At 33.6% G+C, this 20,248-nt stretch overlaps 2 protein-coding genes across 3 annotated transcripts; one reads left to right on the top strand and one right to left on the bottom strand.

Moving 5' to 3' along the window:
* The first annotated feature begins 172 nt into the window (after positions 1-172).
* Positions 173-14,640, top strand: LOC110636007 (protein MITOFERRINLIKE 1, chloroplastic). Of its 2 annotated transcripts, none has more exons than XM_021785509.2 (2): positions 173-1,488; positions 13,782-14,640. In XM_021785509.2, exon 1 carries the CDS (start codon positions 261-263, stop codon positions 1,461-1,463), a length of 1,203 nt encoding a protein of 400 aa, XP_021641201.2. In that variant the 5' UTR covers positions 173-260; the 3' UTR covers positions 1,464-1,488; positions 13,782-14,640. The 2 variants fall into 2 exon arrangements, with proteins under 2 accessions (XP_021641201.2, XP_021641200.2); XM_021785508.2 differs by having other exon boundaries at positions 173-1,500.
* A 2,840-nt stretch (positions 14,641-17,480) lies between these two features.
* LOC110635993 (U-box domain-containing protein 28) lies at positions 17,481-18,944 on the bottom strand. The gene has a single exon (XM_021785498.2). It carries the CDS (start codon positions 18,841-18,843, stop codon positions 17,611-17,613), a length of 1,233 nt encoding a protein of 410 aa, XP_021641190.2. The 5' UTR covers positions 18,844-18,944; the 3' UTR covers positions 17,481-17,610.
* Between the last annotated feature and the right edge of the window lie 1,304 nt (positions 18,945-20,248).

Raw genomic sequence — 20,248 nt, 5'->3', positions numbered from 1 at the left:
GAGGGAGAGAATTTGGAGGGAAAAGACCCTGTTTAATGAGGCAGATGGAGTCATCGAGAGACTGTTAGTCACTGGCTGTCTGCCTCACGGGACCTAAAAGTGAGGGCCACATAGCTAAGCCTTTCCCTTATGAAACGGCATCGTTTTAACCTCAACTATTTTCATGTTTTCCAAGTATCCTGTTGTCCTCCGCGTCCAAAACTTGGGATGAGCCAGTAAGCAGCGGCGATAGCAAAAGAAGCTTTCTCTATACTGTAGCAATGGATGCCAATATCTGTGCATCTTTAGGCCTCCCATCTCCAGATCCCCGTAATCAATATCACCCATTAATCCAGACTGACTTCACCAATCTTTTCATTCACTTCTCCCCTCCGTTATCCACCCATACCCTTCAAAAGCCCGTCAAAACCCACAACATACCAATCGCCAAATCCCTTCCATTTGCTTCTAATTCTTTCTCCTCGAACCTCAAAACCACGCCCAATTTCTCAAAATGGCTCAAACCCACTTCAAGAAACAGCCCCAAAGTCCAATCCCTCATGAAGAACCTCTCAGTTTTCGAGCGAGCCCTCATTGGAGCTGGAGGTGGCGGCATAGCTGGTGCATTTACTTACGTGTGTCTTCACCCGCTTGATACCATCAAAACGAAATTGCAGACAAAGGGTGCATCTCAGCTTTATAGCAGCACACTTGATGCTGTAGTCAAGACATTTCAAGAGAAGGGCATTATGGGGTTCTATAGCGGCGTATCTGCGGTGATTGTGGGTTCTACAGCCTCTTCAGCTGTGTATTTTGGGACTTGCGAGTTTGGGAAATCGATTTTGTCCAAATTGGAGAAGTTTCCATCTGTGCTTATCCCTCCTACTGCCGGTGCCATGGGGAATATCGTGTCATCAGCCATTATGGTACCCAAAGAATTGATAACGCAGCGAATGCAAGCTGGTGCTAAGGGAAGATCATGGGAAGTATTGTTGAAAATATTGGAGAAAGATGGTATCGCGGGTCTTTATGCAGGGTATTCTGCTACTTTGTTAAGAAATTTACCTGCTGGTGTGTTGAGTTATTCTTCATTCGAGTATTTAAAGGCTGCAGTATTGAACAAGACTAAGAAGAGTCATTTGGAGCCTATTGAAAGTGTTTGCTGTGGGGCATTGGCTGGGGCAATCTCGGCATCAATGACGACACCGCTTGATGTAGTTAAGACAAGGTTGATGACACAGGTAAATAAGGAGGTGGTGGATAAGGTCGCTGCTGTAATGTATAGAGGGGTTTCTTCTACTGTGAACCAGATTATGAAGCAGGAAGGGTGGGTTGGATTTACCAGGGGAATGGGCCCTAGAGTGGTTCATAGTGCATGTTTTTCAGCGTTGGGGTACTTTGCATTTGAGACCGCTAGGCTTACCATTTTGCATCAGTATTTGAAGCACAAAGGGTTTAGTGAAATGGATGTTGCTCCTTCTTGATTGATGGCTATGAATGGAATATCAGGTGCCATTGTTGGTGACAATTCTTATCCTTTCTAATCTGCCCTTTTTTTTTCCCTTGAAGTTATGACTGATAATTGTTTCTCTATATGTGCACATTTTGGGTGTAGAAACTTTTGAGTTATTCTGTTAACAATGGTATGGAAGAATCCTTTATGCTAACATGATAAACTAAAATTTTTTGCTTCGCTTCTGTGATTTCACTCCCAGTATTTGTTGACATATTGTCTTAACTTTTCCTTACGTGGTTTGATAAACTTATAAAATCTAATGTCAATTGGTTTTTAGTTGACTTGCTAAGATCTATTTTACGTTTGAAAATACCATTAAAATAACTTCTGCTGCTATCAGCAACTTCTTCTACAGCAATTCTGCCATAACTAAGCTTCATTTGTTCAACCAATAGCAAAAAGCAAATTACAATAGCAATGGCAAAATAAGCAACTTCACCAAATGAAGTCTTAAGTTATTGCTTGGTTTGAAGGGGCGGAAGCATGAAAATTATTAGATTAGAACATTGAATTCAAAAATTTTCTTCTAGGGTCTCATGCATCATGGAAGATTCAATTTTTACCTATTTATTTCAATATTCAATTGCATATTAAAACTCTTTTAATATGTATTTGGATCTATGTTTGCCATTTAAGATTTTAGAATTAACAGATTAATTCGTTAGAACTCTAGATTAAATCAAGAACATGTGCACTAACTTTTTGATGCACTGTAGTTGTGTTTGTTATCTTTGTGAAGCACCTAGGATCCCAGATGTTGTCCCTCTAGCTTGTTCACACCAAGATCACCGATGGCAGCCCCTTGAACAGTTTCTAAAGCCTTGCCAACCAATTAGAAAATAGGGATTTGCCTTTAGAGAAGTTGTAGATGTATACAGGACACTAAAAACGATTTCTAGCAATTTTAATTCAAGAGAATATTGGCAATTCTCTTTGAATTGATGAGAGATGAAGAAGAAGAGAGGAAGAGAGGCTCAAAGGTGGCGGCACATATGAGAGAATAGCAGATTATTCTTTTACTCTTTCATAACAACACATTATATAATTAGGTTATCACTTAAAACCCTTGCCACATGTCATCTTCTGATTGGCTCAAAATTTTAATTGACCCAATCACATTAAGCCAAGTGTCAAAGCTAGATTTAATCTTGATTTTGATCATCTTACGTGATTGAAAGACAAATGGCAAGCTTATATGATGCTATGTGTCACCATCTCATAGTGCCACATGTCACCCTATGAAATGACCAAATTACTCTTGTGTTATAATTTTGAATTCTCAACCCAAAATAATTATTTCTACTCTTCTAATTAATTTATATCAAATATAAATTAATTAATTAATCTCTATTAATTAATTTCTCATAATTAAATTCATATTTAAACACTTTAAATATAAATTTAATTTATACTATACATCTAATAACCTAAATTTGGTTTCAAGTCATGCTAGAGACTTTGCAATCTAATTGCAAACCAAACCTATTTAATTAATTAATTAAACTCTTTAACTAATTAATTAAATTACATTTAACTTAGTGATTACTTGTATATGTGTGTGACTCACTAAACTCATCACTAATTGGCAATGAGATATGATATTAAGTCTTAATATCATCAGAACTATTTCTTACCATAAATGATTTCTCTAAGTCATTTTAGGCATCTCATAGACCATGGTTAACACCTAGCATAGCATGTCATGGTCACCCATTCAGTAATAAGGAATACCTTAAATGAACCTTTAATCATATGTTACCATGCACTAGAATCTCTCTGTTACAAAATCTCAATTCGAGCTGGAGTCATGGTTTATGTAAAACTCCATTTGCTATGAATATTATGTTCTTTTTAATTCCAGTTCTTGATTAAAAAGATTTTCTCATCAGAAACTCTTTTCTGATTAAATCTGTCTGTTCTGGCCAGGAACTTGAAACATCAAGAACAATTAAATGAATATAGGATTTTATCCCTATTTACTTAGAGCAACATATTCCATCTTGATCAACACCTACCTCCATATATAACTAGTAGGAGCCAACGCATACCCATATACTCATACACAGTACAAGTATGAAAGCAGTATCAAACTCAAACTACCTACATACAAGATAACTGTGCTATCTCAGGTCTAAAGATTATATGTACTGATATGATTTATAACAATACATTGACAAGAGTAAACTCCATGTGCTTGTCATAAGTGTCACTGGTTTGGTCTACTTATCATGTATAAGTGCCTATTATGTTTGTTATATGGCATGAGACTCACCATTCTATCTTATTTACATCTCATATAAATAACTTGGCAACAAACATGATTATAATCTTTCTGGATAAGTCATGTCCTTATTGTGAAGTATCCTCGATTGTGAATCAATTTATGATACTTTGTGCTAGAAATACTGTCACTCATATTCTTAACAACTTAAGAATAGAATTTCTAACAAAATATCAATGGACCTTTTCTATTACACATAAATATATTATGTAAATGGAAAAATGAAAATGCCTTTTATTAATAAAACATGTACAAGATACATACTAAATGATATGTTCTAGGGCATATTACTAACAATCTCCCATTAACACTATAGCTATTCATTACAATATCTTTGACCTATCTTCTCAAGATGTTAGTCTAACTGAGCTTGTGATAAGCTTAGTGAATGGATCAGCTGGGTTTTCAGCTGATGCTATTTTCTGCATGGCTACATCGCCTCGCTCAACTATTTCTCTGATAATGTGGTAGCGCCTTTCTATGTGTTTGGATTTCTAGTGAGACCGGGGTTCCTTAGCCTGTATGACTGCTCTATTGTTGTCACAGTGAAGTAGAATTGCTGACTCAATGGAAGGAACTACTGTAGGTTCTGTCATGAACTTCTTTATCCAAACAGCTTCCTTTGCAGATCTCGATGCAAAGAATATACTCGATCAGTAGTGGAATCTGCAATGCACTGCTTGGAACTCTTCCAACTGACTGCACCTCCATTATAAATGAACACATACCCAGAGGTAGACTTTCTATCATCGATATCTGATTGGAAATTAGAATCAGTATAATCATCTAATTGCAAGTCACTACCTCCATATATGAAGAATAAATCCTTATTTCTTTTGAAGTACTTAAAGATATTATTGATAGCTATCCAGTGTTCTAAACCTGGATTGGATTGATACCTGCTAGTCAAACTAACAGCATATGCGACATCCGGCCTAGTACACAATATTGCATACATCAAACTTCCAATAGTCGAAGCATATAGAATCCTGGTCATTTTATCTCTTTCTTCAGGAGTCTTAGGAAACATCTCTTTAGAAAGGTGGATACCATGTCTCACTGGTAACAATCCTCTCTTGGAATCAAGCATGTTAAACATTTTTAACACATTTTCCAAGTATAGACTTTGGGATAAACCAATTATTCTTTTCGCTCTATCTCTATAGATGCGAATCCCAAGAATATAGGTTGCCTCCCATAAGTCTTTCATGATGAATGTATTTGACAACCATACCTTTACAGTGGTCAACATACCTGTGTCATTACCCATCAATAAAATGTCATCCACATATAAGATAAGGAAAGTGACAGCACTATCATTAACTTTCTTATATACACATGGCTCATCCTCATTTTTATAAAATCAAATGACATAATGGCTTCATCAAAACGGATGTTCCAACTCCTCGAAGCTTGTTTCAACCCATAAATTGATCGTTTTAGCTTGCATACTTTGGAACCATCTTGGGATTCAAAACCCCTAGGCTGTTCCATGAAAATGTTTTTTTCAATGTATTCATTGAGAAAAGCTGTTTTGACATCCATTTGCCAAATCTCATAATCATAGTATGCAGCTATTGCTAATAGAATCCTAATTGATTTAAGCATGGCAACAGGCGAGAAAGTCTCCTCATAGTCGATTCCTTGTTTTTGGCGAAACCTTTTCGCTACTAGCCTTGCTTTATAGGTCTCTACCTTTCTATCAGAACTAATTTTCTTCTTGAAAACCCATTTGTTCCCTATAGGTACAATACCTTCAGGTGAGTCAATAAGATCCCAAACTTGATTCTTATACATGGAATCAATCTCGGATTTCATAGCATAAATCCATTTTGAAGAGTCTATATCTAATATAGCTTCTTCATAGGTAAGTGGATCATCTCCATGATCTACTTCTTCATGAGTAAACAACTCTTGTTCATCTTCATGAAGAAAACCATATCTCACTGGTGGATGAGATATCTTGGTTAATCTGCGAGGAATTATTGTAGATGTTTCATCAATAGGTGTGGGTTGACTAGATGGATCTATATCCATCTAATTTGTTGGTTGGTTAAAATTCTCCAATTCTAACTCTATTTGCCTTTCTATGTCTCCTTTTTGAACAAACTGTTGTTCAAGAAATGTGGCATCTCCACTTATTACAACCTTTTGTAGTGTAGGCAAATAAAAATAATATTCAAAACTCTCTTTTGGATATCTAACAAATCGACTCTTTTCTGATATAGTTTCCAATTTATTAGTGTTTAGCTTTTTGATATAAGCTGGACAACCCCAAATCTTAACATGCTTAAGACTTGGTTTTCTTTCATGCCATGTCTCATATGGTGTGGAAGATAGTAATTTTGATGGAATCCTATTCAGAATATGCAAAGCTAATTCTAATGCAAATCCCCAAAAGGAGATTGGCATATCAATATAGCTCATCATACTACATACCATATTTAATAGGGTACGATTTCTCCTTTCAGATACACCATTCAGCTGTGGTGTTCCTGAAGAAGTCAGCTGGGAAGCAATGTCATGCTCTTTCAAGTATTCATCAAATTCAGTACTCAAGTATTCACCTCCACGATCTGATCGAAGAGCTTTAATACTTTTTCCTGTTTGATTTTCTACTTCAGATTTAAATTCTTTGAACTTTTCAAAGGATTCATGTTTGTATTTCATCAAATACAAATACCCAAACCTTGATTTATCATCAGTAAAGGTAATAAAGTAATGAAAACCACCTCTAGTTATTTCTCTAAATGGGTCACATACATCACTATGTATTAGCTCCAAAATATTTTCAGCTCTTAGCCATTGTCCAACGAAGGGTGATCTAGTCATTTTGCCCTAAAAACAGGATTCACAAGTTGGAGTAGGCTCAGAACCCAATAAGGATAAAATCTTCATTTTCTCCTGTTTTGCAATCCTATTTTCTGCAACATGACCTAATCTTAAGTACCAAATATATTTTGAACTTGAGTTGATTTTCACCATGGCATTGCGTTCATTTAGATCACTTGCATTCAATTTGTGTTTGTCATTATTATCCAAATAATAAAGACCATCATGCATATAACCAGAGCCAACGTATTTATTTCTAAAATAAATATTGCAAACATCATTTGTGAATTGAAATTCATAGCCATTTCTAGTCAAACTAGATATAGAAATGATATTCTTAAAAGCATCAGGTACATATAAAATATTATCCAAATACAAAACATGTCCAAACATGTAAAAAGATTTAGATCCTATGGCTAAAACTTCAACAGTTGAGCCATCGCCAATCCGGAGTCTAATATCTCGAGAACGCAAGCTGCTACTGTTTGCTAGTTCCTGCATATCATAAGAAATATGAGAACTGGCACTATTATCTAAAACCCAAGCTGTAAATAAACTATGAGTATCATCAGAATCTAAATAACAAGATATGGACATACCTTCCGAATATGTATCCTTCTTGTCCTTCAGAGAAGCAAGATACTCTGAGCAATTCCTTTTCCAGTGCCCATTCTGTTGGCAGTGGAAACACTTTCTTTTACCTCTATCAGCTTTGGTCTTCCCTTTCTGTTTAGCTATCTTCGTGGAAAGACCAAGAATTTGAGATTTCTTTTTCTTATTGCCCTTCTTCTTGTTGGACTTTCCAGCAGAAGAAGATGCAATCAAAGATACCTCTTTTCCTTTATTGCCCGGCATATTCTTTTGGGCAATAACCAGCATGTTAAGTAAACCAGCCAAGGTGTATTCCTGCTTAGTCACATGGAAATTTGTTATAAAATTCCCAAATGACTCAAGAAGGGACTGAAGGATCAAATCCGTCTGCAGTTGGAAATTCATGTTAAAGTCAAGATGTTCCAGCTGCTCAATAAGCCGAATCATCTTGTGGACATGATCCCCATCATTTTGTCCCTCAGACATCCTCATGAGAAATAGCTGCGTAGATATCTCATACCTGACATTCCTGCTATGTTCACTATACAACTCTTGTAGGTGAAGGAGGATCTCACTTGCATATTGCATGTTCTCATGTTGCTTCTGTAACTCATTACTCATAGAAGCAAGCATGTAACACTTGGCTCTCATATCATGCTCTTTTCACTTGTCCAAAGTTTCATGTTCCTCTTGAGTGGCCTCTAGAGGTAAGAGACCAAGAACCTGTGGGTCTAAAACATATCCAATACGTTCTAAGTTTAGGACAAGTTTTAAATTTCTTAGCTAATCAGAAAGATTAGGTCTCGTCAACCTATTGTGATCAAGTATGCTCGCAAGGATATTGGATGGTAGTGCTTGTGGCATGCTCATTATTATCAGAAAATTAACTGCAAAAAATAACCAGATTAATTAGTAAATGTATCATGTATTTAACCAAAATGATTATGGTCTTTTTAATCAAATTGGTCCTCCCACCAACTTAGCGAATCCTACACTTCCAAAGTAGAAAATGGAAATCCTAGTTGGATGGATTTCTAGTGGGTGATTGAATTCTTATAATCTTATTGATCATCCTCAGGCACATCTATTATTGGAATTACAATAAACTATAAGTGAGCAACTCCTTGCCCATCACATCTTATGTGAGGTTCAATCCTTTTACCTAGCCCTTAATACTTAAAATTTCAGGCACATCCATTATTGACTCATCCTGCATTAGTTAAGTTGATCCTATTGAGCCAATAAACATACAAATAATTTTAATATCCTCAGGCATATCCATTATTGGCCACTAAACTATTTACATATTTACAACATCTCATGCTTAACAATTATTCTGAAGAAAATCTCTTAAATTAATTGCATCATATGTAAGTATTTAAAATTTCTTAAAATAATTGCCTCAATGGAGGGCCCATGATATAATTACCTTTAATTATACCATTTTCAACTTAATCATTTGTTTGGAATATTTTGTGGTCGGCCTAATTACTATTATGGTTTCACTTTGCACATTATCCAATTAGCATGCATATATCACATACTTGCATACATTCTTTTACATCTCATGCATTAATGGATAAATATATAAATATGGTATGATCATGGACTTTCTAAGGGGATTCAATTCTGAGCAACCAAGAATTGAATCAGAGTATTCCTAGGTGCATTTCATTCATTCATATTACAAGAGTTGCTGAAGGAGTACATAATTAAAACTTGATCTTGAATTCCTCTCATTGGTCTACCAATGCTCTTGACCTCCTTGATTTTCTTACAATCCAATTACATAGTAATCCTTGGCATACCAAAGTGAATTTACAAAAACCAAATAAATGAAATTACAACCCAAAAATTATTACAACCTTTATAATACATGCCACTAAAATTAAATTAATTAATTTACAACTCAAAGAAACATAAAAGAAATAAATCCAATCACATTAATCTTTTATTGTCCATGACCATCCATCATGCATATCACCATTTAACAATTAAATAAAACATATACACTAAAATTAAATTGAATATCTCATATTCAACTTAAAAATCCAGATTTGAATCTCATTCAAACAAATTTAAAAATTCATATTTAAATCACATTCAAACAAATTTAAAAATTCAGATTTGAATCACATTCAAATAAATTTAATTGTGTGATTTTGATTCTAATTAAACATTCTAATTAGACATAGGCATAATTATGGACATCAAGCATACAACAATTGCACAATTGAAGGCCAATACCATGCGCACCATGGTGGTGCTCAAACCATGCGCACCATGGTGCACAACCAAGCATGCCGCCACCCATTCTTTGCAATCAGCAATTAATCAATCAACTTTTGATCAAATCACACAATTAAATCAGATATTAAACAATCTAAATGGCAAATATAGTGGCTCTGATACCAATTGAAGGAGCGGAAGCATGAAAATTATTAGATTAGAACATTGAATTCAAAAATTTTCTTCTAGGGTTTCATGCATCATGCAAGATTCAATTTTTACCTATTGATTTCAATGTTCAATTGCATATCAAAACTCTTTAGTATGTATTTGGATCTATGTTTGCCATTTAAGATTTTAGAATTAACATATTAATTCATTAGAACCTTAGATTAAATCAAGAACATGTGTACTAACTTTTTGATACACTGTAGTTGTGTTTGGTACCTTTGTGAAGCACCTAGGACTCCAGATGTTGTCCCTCTAGCTTGTCCACACCAAGATCACTAATGGCAGCCCCTTGAACAGCTTCTAAAGCCTTGCCAACCAATTAGAAAATAGGGATTTGCCTTTAGAGAGGTTGTAGATGTATACAGGACACTAGAAACGATTTTTAGCAATTTTAATTCAAGAGAATATTGGCAATTCTCTTTGAATTGATGAGAGATAAAGAAGAAGATAGAAAGAGAGGCTCAAAGGTGGCGGCACATATGAGAGAATAGCAGATTATTCTTTTACTCTTTCATAACAACACATTATATAATTAGGTCATCACTTAAAACTCTTGCCACATGTCATCTTCTGATTGGCTCAGAATTTTAATTGTCCTAGTCACATTAAGCCAAGTGTCAAAGCTAGATTTAATCTTAACTTTGATCATCTTACATGATTGGAAGACAAATGGCAAGTTTATATGATGCATGTGTCACTATCTCATGGTGCCACATATCACCCTGTGAAATGACTAAATTACCCTTGTGTTATAATTTTGAGTTTTCAATCCAAAATAATTATTTATTCTCTTTTAATCAATTTATATCAAATATAAATTAATTAATTAATCTCTATTAATTAATTTCTCATAATTAAATTCATATTTAAACACTTTAAATATAAATTTAACTTATACTATACATACAATAACCTAGATTTGGTTTCAAGTCATGCTAGAGACTTTGCAATCTAATTGCAAATCAAATCTAATTAATTAATTAATTAAACTATTTAACTAATTAATTAAATCACATTTAACTTGGTGATTACTTGTGTATGTATGTAACTCACTAGGCTCATTACTAATTGGCAATGAGATATGATATTAACTCTTAATATCATCAGAACTCTTTCTTAGCATAAATGATTTCTCTAAGTAATTTTAGGTATCTCATAAACCATGGTTAACACCTAGTATAGCATGCCATGGCCATTCATTCAGTAATAAGGAATACTTTAAATGAACCTTTAATCATATGTTACCATGCACTAGAATCTCTCTGTTACAAAATCTCAATTCGGGCTGGAGTCATGGTTTATGTCAAACTCCATTTGCTATGAATATTATATTCTCTTTTAATTCCAGTTCTTGATTAAAAAGATTTTCTCATCAGAAACTCTTTTTTGATTAAATCTGTCTGTCCTGGCAAGGAACTTGAAACATGAAGAACAATTAAATGAACATAGGATTTTATCCCTATTTACTTAGAGCAACAGATTCCATATTGACCAACATCTACCTCCATATATAACTAGTAGGAGCCAACACATGCCCATATACCTATACACAGTACAAGTATGAAAGCAGTATCAAACTCAAACCACCTATATATAAGATAACTGTGCTATCTCAGGTCTAAAAATTATATGCACTGATATAATTTATGACAATACATTGACAATAGTAAACTCCATGTGCTTGTCATAAGTGTCACTGGTTCGGCCTACTTATCATGTATAAGTGCCTATCATGTTTGTTATATGGCATGAGACTCACTATTCCATCTTATTTACATCTCATATAAATAACTTGAGAACAAACATGATTACAATTTTTCTAGATAAGTCATGTCCTTATTGTGGAGTAGCCTTGATGGTAAACCAATTTATGATACTTTGTGTTAGAAATACTGTCACTCGTATTCTTAACAACTTAAGAATAGAATTTCTAACAAAATATCAATGGATGTTTTCTATTACACATAAATATATTGTGTAAACGGAAAAGTGAAAATGCCTTTTATTAATAAAACATGTACAAGATACATACTAAATGATATGCTCTAGAGCATACTACTAACATGATTAATTGCTTTAGGCTAGGCGGTTTTTCCCCCCTTCTATTTTATATTACTTTGTTGAAGATGAGCTACAAAAGTCTTTTTTTATGTGACTGAACCTAATCACAGTGGCAAGTTGTTTGGCAGGTAAACTTTACCCTTGGTCCCTGAATTTAGGGTGTTGTAACAACTGAACTTAGATTTGTAACATAAAGCCCTTAAACTTAATTTAGTGAATAATAAACACCTTGTGACCTATTATTGCTGGTTTATGTATAAACGGGCTGATGTTGCAAGTGTAAAAGAAAACAAAGTTCTCTCTCTCTCTCTTTCTCAAACTTGTTCTCTACAGTCCCTTTATTTGGGCTCTGCCTCCCCATCTCTCTCTCACCTCTCTCTCCCCGTCTTCATCTCCTTGTCTACTATCTCCAAACCTAGCCAGCACGTCCAAGCGAATGCCCAAATAACTCAAACCAAAATCACATAAATCAGTTTACGATAAAAAGCAGCAAGCATGCAATTTCTGTATTTCTTTCTGTCTGCCACTTTCATCCAACCTTTTCGTGCATCAGAAAAAACTCAAAAGGAAGGCGCAGTTTCTGGGCAAAATCGGTCAAAGTTGTTGTTTTGGCCACCTCCATAGCTTTGTCAACTTTGCTGCCATCAAACACCTGCACAACAGGGGCCTCAACCATGCAAAACAGTGGAAAAAAAAAATCTGAAGCTTATGTTGAACATCAAGAACCTCATAAAATCAGAGCCAGCAAAATCCTTCCTCTCTGTCATTACTCAGCACAAGTCAAAATCCCAGCTCTCCTCATCGAATTCATTTGAAAATACCCCCCAATCCTCAAAGAATTTTTCCCTGGGGACAAAGGTGTACATCCCCACATGCTCACACGACAAGTACTTGATCTTAATGCTGAAGAGGAATCAGTTTACCAAAGTGAGAGTTATAGGCAATGATAGGAATTGGATTACCCGATTCGAGCTTTTGATTTTTGATTCTTATTCATCTTGATGTATTTCTGTTGTTGTTTTGTTGGATTGAATGGATGATGCAAATGGATGTTTATTTATATTTTGACAGTATGAGGATGTTGGAAGTTTAATGGGGGATTGAGGGCAGTTGGAAATAGATGAGGGAGAGGTGGGCAGGAGAACCAAAGAGAGAGAGAGAGGAAGGGAGGACAGAGATAGGAGAGAGACGGATTGTGGAGGGAGAGGGGAATAGAGAGAATATATTTTTTCTTTTGCTCCTATCACATGAGTCTGTTTACCTGTAAACCAGCAATGGTAACTTACAAGGAGTTTATTGTTCACTAAATTAAATTAAGGAGTTTTATGTTACAAACTGAAATTATGTATGGTGTTATTACAACACATTAAGTTTATGGATGATGAGTGAAATATACACAATTGTTTTCATATGGAGATACATTTTACATAGTTCCTCAAAGTTGTGAAAGAATGTTGCATTTTTGCTCACGATCAACTAATTTGGACATTATTTGAGGAGGTTTTTTTTCCTCTTTATTCCCTTTATTCTTTGAAGGTTGTTGAACAAAATAAAAAAAGAACTCATCCAAGATAATTTGTCTGTACATTATTGAGGGATCTTTTTTCCCATTTTTTGATCTTTTTATGTTGCCTGCTCCCTCTTGTAAATGAGACCAATTATGTCTAAAGTCTTAGGGATATTGTGATATTTAATGGTTTAAAATATATGTTGCAAGTCATCCATGAATTTGACCGTAGTGCTTTGTGTTTAGGGGACATGGTCACAATACGAAGGCCTTCCACATTGTTGGACCTGGGAAGGCTGTTTATCTGCTTGTGACATCTAGGTCATAATGGGACAATCTTAGCACTATGTTAAGGCTTTGAGGAGTCGGGAAAGATTTTTAACTTATTTTTACAATTTATACTTGCTATTTCCTCTGGGGAAGATTTTAACTTATTTTTATAATTTATACTTGCTATATCCTCTGTTTTGTGTCAGAGGAAATGGGGACTTGAGGTTCTTTGGGTTCACTGCGTTGTTGGTAAAGATAGATTAAACAATATTTCATCTATGCAGGCAATGACTACTGGCAAAAAATTCCCTGACTACTATTGATAACTAAGGTCTTAAGAGAGGCTTTCAGCCTTAAATAACTTTGCTGCAATTATGATCCCTGCCTTCTCTTCACAGATGAGGGGATATTGATATGTTTTTGTACTGCAAAGATATTGTTCTGAGGATAATCTCTTAGTTAGACAATGTATAATTCCTGAGGCTGTTGAGAATTTTAGCTGTAGTGCCAACCACCAGAGGATGGAGCACTGTGATTGCATAACAGAAATCAGGAAACTGTAGAATATGCACTGAATTTGGATCCTTTGTTCTCGATGGCGTTGCCACAACTTGCTATGGCCAAGAAGCAGTTTTGAGGAAAATATCTCAACTTCCCGGGGTGGCTCTGGTCTTGGTGATGCACCTGAATTGATTACATCTTACAATTTATTGCAGACGTCCAAGCGGTTTTTTGGTAGATCCCATCTTCTGAGATAAAGAAAAAGCCAATGCTTTTTCAAACAAATGCCCTTTACAGAAGCTTTCAAAGTAATCAAGACTGAACTTGGGTTCGTGTTCGTGTTCGACGTTCTCTGCACCAGGGCACCCATAATATATTCTTTCCAAGGCTGCCTTCTTCGTTGCATCAGTTTCTTTTTCACTGACACTATCATGGTGCTCTTGTCTGCATTTGTGGCTGATCTGTAGAAATTTTCAAAGGCTGATCTAGCCTAAACTTCTGTTCTTTTTTTTTTTTTTTTTTTTTTTACTTGGCATCTCTATTGAAATCTATGCACTGTAATGCTGCTTTTGTTGACTGATCAGCTCATTTTCTGAGCATGGCTGCAAATAGTTTTATGCAGAAACATCTTTACTCGACAAAGCTTGCAAATAGTTATATGACTGAAAGGCCACCTCGTGGAACAAGTACCCGGAAACCGGAGGTGGTCAGATTCCTTGGTATAGTACAGCTTGTTTGAGTTGAAAACCACACCTGCAGTATTATCCATTAACAAAGTAATTGAGAAACATCTGTACAAAACCTTTAAGCAGGTTTCTCCTGATTTGAAAATTTTTATTTTAGAGCATCTCATGTTGACATTGAGTGATGAAAAGCTCCACTAAGAGCCTGGTGTCTGAAAGCTTTTGCCATCCGGAATTCTGCTACCACAATGTTTCTCCTGCTTTTTTTAGTTCTTGTTGGTTAGATGAAGAGTAATGAATTTTCATAACTTCAACTTGAGATGCACGTTGGAGGCCAACACTGGATGCAAAAATTGATGATGTAGCATTTCCAAGCCGACTTATCATACTATTTGTGAACAAAGAAAAAGCTAAGAGAGGACTCTGGCCTATGGCCTAAGAGTATCACTCGGATGATCAAGTCGGATTTACTTTGTTAATTTTCAGTAATTATATTTTAATTTATTTTAATAAAATTAATATTTTTTTATTAGCAGTTTCTCATATTAAAATTCGATAAATTTTTCAATAAAACTTTTATATAATGTGTTTTATGTAATTTTAAATTATAAAAAATATATAATATATCATATGTGATTTTAAATTATAAAAAATTTATCAATTTACTTGATTAATTTAAAAAATTAAAGTTTAAAAAATTAAAAAAAAATCAAATTTTTATCTTCATATTACTTATTATATTTATTAATCTTTATTTTTAAATTAGCAAAACAAAAAAAAATAAATTTTAATAAGATCTATTAAAAATATAATTTTTTTGTAGTTTAAAATCTCATAAGACACTCACATAGGAATTTTACTAAAGATTTTTTCGAATTTTAGCACAAGTAATTGTTAAATTTAATTTTGCACATTTTATAATTTTATTAAAAAATATATCTTTTTTTAAAACCGTGTGTGTATATATATATATATATATATATATATATATATATATATATATTTATTTATTTATTTATTTATTTTTGATAAAATAAATTAATATTTTTTTCTTCTAAATATTTTATTCCAAATAAAATTTAAAGTTTATCATGTGAATTAAAAGTCGACTTATTGAAAATTTAGGCCATCAACACTCGATATGAGAAGGTTGACGTTGACCAATCAAATCAAATTAGACCATATTTTAATTCAGACGTTGCATCGAAGGCGTTGATGGTGCGAAGGCTAAAGATACTCGCAATTAAAGAAGGCTTGGCTTTGTTTTTATGGCATCATTCTCGGATAATTTTTATATCACAACCTTCCACTGTAATTCATATTTCACTTTTATTTTTTAATTTTAATTTTATTTTATAAATTTTTTTTAATTTATTATAATAAGTTTTTACATTTAAAAAATAATAAAATTACTTTATATCCTTATTTCCTTTTATATTAAAAAAATCAATCATTTTAAATAAATTTTATGTCCATCATAAAAATATTAATATCATTATTATAATAATTTACTTCTTAAAAAAATAAATATTTACTTTTAATTGAAAAGTATTAAAATTATATTTATACTATATTTTTAAAAAAATTAATCTAAAAACCTGTAGAAAGATTTTTATAAAATAAAATTGAAATTTAAAAATTTTTTAAAGTAAAATACGGGATAGGAGCCAAACAATAACTCTCTAGTCTTTTTAATTTGCAAGCAACAAATGTAGACTGAGGAGGCAGAGCTAGAAGACTGGAAGGGCCCATCCTCCTGAAGATATGTGCGCCAGTTCTCTATTTTAGACATCACTGAACCAAATGGCCAGTGGTCCAGGTCATTATGACACACCAAACTGGCAAACAACAAATAAATGCCTTGAGAAAATGTCAAAAGTTTCACACCTTGCAGCAGCCAATCTTAGCTGTGGCCTAAGGGGCGAAAAATACAGGCATACGCCTCAGTCCATCTGCTTTTCATTCAAAACAAGTGATAATATGCGCAAAAACAAGCCTGAGAGTTTATAAAACAATGGGAAGATAACAAAATCTTACGTTACATCACTATGTAGAATACTGTACCAATGGGTGGCCTAGAAAAGGAATTCCCACGTAAATAAAATATTTATTCTAATGCCTGCAAATGCAAAGTGACATTGTTCCTGTAGTTTGGACTTTAGGGATTTGGACACTTCGTCCAAAATCAAAGTGGAAAATTCTATGCAAATTGCTTAGTGCTGTTCAGTATTCCCTCCCCCTACAATTGCCGAATTTTGACATTTTCAATTGCCCCCCCTCTATGTGAAAGTGTCTCTTTAGGATCCTCATTTATTATCAAAGGATATACTTCTTTTTCCGCACTTTTCTTTCCCTAAACCTTTCCATCAAACAATTCATTTTAGCATCTCCCTTTTATTATTTTTGTCCTTCTTCCCCAGCAATGATCGCCCCATTCAAACAAAGCATAACTAAGAGTTGGCCATCCCTTTCTCTTTTTCAACAATTCTTTCAAATAAACTTGTATTGTGGGATCAACTTTCCAATAAGTAATCTAGAAATGTTTTGGATTTATTTAAATAGATTATAAAAATAAAAAATTTGAGAAAAATAGGTACAAATGGTATTATGTAAATTAGTCTGATTAGTTCAATGATTGAAGACATATATTTTATCTGATTGAAGACATATATTTCATCTGATAGATTAAGACTCGAATTTGTACTCTCTTAATCTCCCTATTTAATAATAATAATAATAATAATAATAATAGTGTAAATTTCATTAGAGAAGTTACATAGTCAATTCTAACAAAACAAAAGGAGGAAACTAAGAAAAGAATTTCATTTCTTTTTCCTTGTGTGTTTGTGTATGTTAATGTCAACAAAAATCCCAATTCACATCCCTAAAATCATAAATAATAAGTATTGCACCATAAACAATCTCAAATCTAACAAGGCATGATATGTGTCGTTTTGGTCTGATAGCTCATCACCACCCCACCATCTTTGCACCCAACCCTCAAAACCTTCACCAAATCCGCACACATCATCCTCACATTCCCTTCCCCTTCACTCTGCATCACCAGCAATAACTTGGTCAAACCATTGCTCCTCATAACCTTCTCCTGCACCCTCTCATCCCTGAATGAACAGCATAAACTCCATAGCACCATTACAGCATCCACCGTCGCCGTTTTCGAAACCTTCATTAACCTCTCTACTATACATCCTACGCATTTCGGGTCATCGCTTATCGCTTTTCTACCATCCGCGCACGTCGAAACTATCGATGCCAGCTTTAAGGACTTCTCCACGAGAGAAACGGCTGCGTTTTTGTTTGAGAGTGTTTTAGATATGACCTGAACGAGTCCGAGTTGCACGATTTGATTCTTGATTGAGCGAGTTATGACTATTGAGCTCAAGAGAGACAAAACTGCGTCGTGCAACGCTGGATCGTTTTCTGCTTTGAGGAGATGGAAAAGAACTGGCATGAGATTTTGTGTTTCTGCGACGAAGCGTTTCGAATCGTTATTTATCGAAATTGACTCCAGAACTCTAACGGCTTGGATTTTCGAGTGGGATTTTCCATTTTGGATAACCAAAAGAAACGAAGATAAGCAATTTTCATTGCTCGTGAGGACTAATCTGTGCACTTTCTCCCTGACTCCATTTTCAAGTAACATCAAATCCAAAACCCGAACAATCAACTCCAAAATCTGAGTCTCTACTCCGTCTCTACTCAAAATAACGACAATCGCCTCCAAAAGATCATCAAAGCGTACCAAAAATCCTCTATTCTCGTTGGAATAGCTCAAAAACTCCACAATCTTCACTAACGATTCCATTCTTGGCTTCTTAATCTCATCAATCCAAATCTCAACTTGCTGCTCTGAGACGGTGGTCGCCGTCACCGAAGAGTTGCCGGAGTCAGGGAGGCGAGTGGAGGACTGTGCCCAGAGGTTGATAAGACGATGGAGAGTGAGGTTGGGAACGAAATCCTTGGTGGCGAGGATCTGCATGGTGGCGGGACAGGTGTCGTGCCCGGAGTCAAGCCAGTGCTGGATACTGGAGCGATCGTATGTGACGCCGGTGCAGAGACTAACGGGAGACTTCATTACGTCGAGAGATATCGGGCACCGGAAGAGATTGGGTACGCTTATGTAGAGCTCGTTTCTTTCCATCTTTTTCCTTTCCTCCGTTCTCGCAGAGAAAGAAAGAAAGAGAGATGTATTTGGACTGGAGGAGCATAGACGGACTGGACGAGCATAGTTTTTGTATGGTGGGAGTCAAAGGGGGTGACGTCGTTTTGAACGGGCAAAAGGTCGTCGGTCAAACGCGGGGTTTTGAAAAACAAAAAGAAAAAAAAAATAATGGAGCTGGAGCCTGGAATGGGGAATACTAAACGTGGAACATGGGAAGCACGAGTGGACTTTGTGACCGTTTGCTTCGCGAAATTTGTGGAGTGTCCTTTCGAGTTGCTTTGAATTTGACGGTCCCCTACGTTCACAGGTAATTTTGTTTTTCTTTTTTTTAAAAAAAAAAAACTAAATATAACCCCATTTTTATATTAAAAAAAACTAGCACGTGCATCATAGTATTTATAATTATTTAAATTAAAATATTAATTTAAGGTAAATTTAATTAATTATATGAATAAAAATATTTATTAATTCATAAATTATTATATCTTTAATTAAATTATATTTTTATAGAAATATTTAAAATTAATTTAATTATTTAAATATAATATTAATTTCATTATTAACTTAAATACAATATATAAAAACATATAGTATTACATTTTCAACTTATAATTTATCTCCTCATTTGTATGTAAAATTATTATTATTAAATAGATTCCACTTAAACCCAACTTGTTTCAAAAAAATAATTTCTATATAAAAAATATTTTTCATGAAATTAGTTTTACATTATTTAATTTTAATATTAAACTAATTATATATATTTATATCATGCATAAGAATTTTCATATTTTAATAAAATTATTAAAATTTTAAAATTAATTTTTAAAAAAAATTAATTTAATGGTTTAATTTAAAAGTATTTTCTATTAATTTATTTTCTATTAATTTATTTATCGGAGCACTTAAATAATAAAAAATTAAAAAAAATCACAAAAAAACGACCCTTATACAAAATTAATCATGTATTTATTTGACTTCAATCATAAGTTCATTTCCTTCTATGTATATATTGAATTGTAAATAGATATAAATTATAGATTATAAATTATTTTTGCATTTTTAAATATTTAAATAGGGTCTTTAAATAATAAAATCTATTTATAATTTTAATTTAAAATTCTTATAAAAAATTATGAGAATTATAATTGCTATAGTAAAACAACTTCTATTAATTATTATAAATTATTAAAATTTTAATATTTTAAATATTATAAAATATTAAAATATTTTTTTCTGTTCACAAGTAGTTATTATTATTATTATTATTATTATTATTATTACTATTATATATCTAGAGTCATGATTTGTTTTTGGGTATTTTTTTATCATTATTTCTCAATTTTAGAAATTATTTTATTTTTATTTATCAACTTTAATATAT

Source organism: Hevea brasiliensis, chromosome 16 (assembly GCF_030052815.1).
Source record: "Hevea brasiliensis isolate MT/VB/25A 57/8 chromosome 16, ASM3005281v1, whole genome shotgun sequence".
In the NCBI taxonomy this organism is placed as follows: domain Eukaryota; kingdom Viridiplantae; phylum Streptophyta; class Magnoliopsida; order Malpighiales; family Euphorbiaceae; genus Hevea; species Hevea brasiliensis.
Note: the sequence above shows the minus strand (reverse complement) of the source record. Positions and strands in the feature narration are given on the sequence as shown.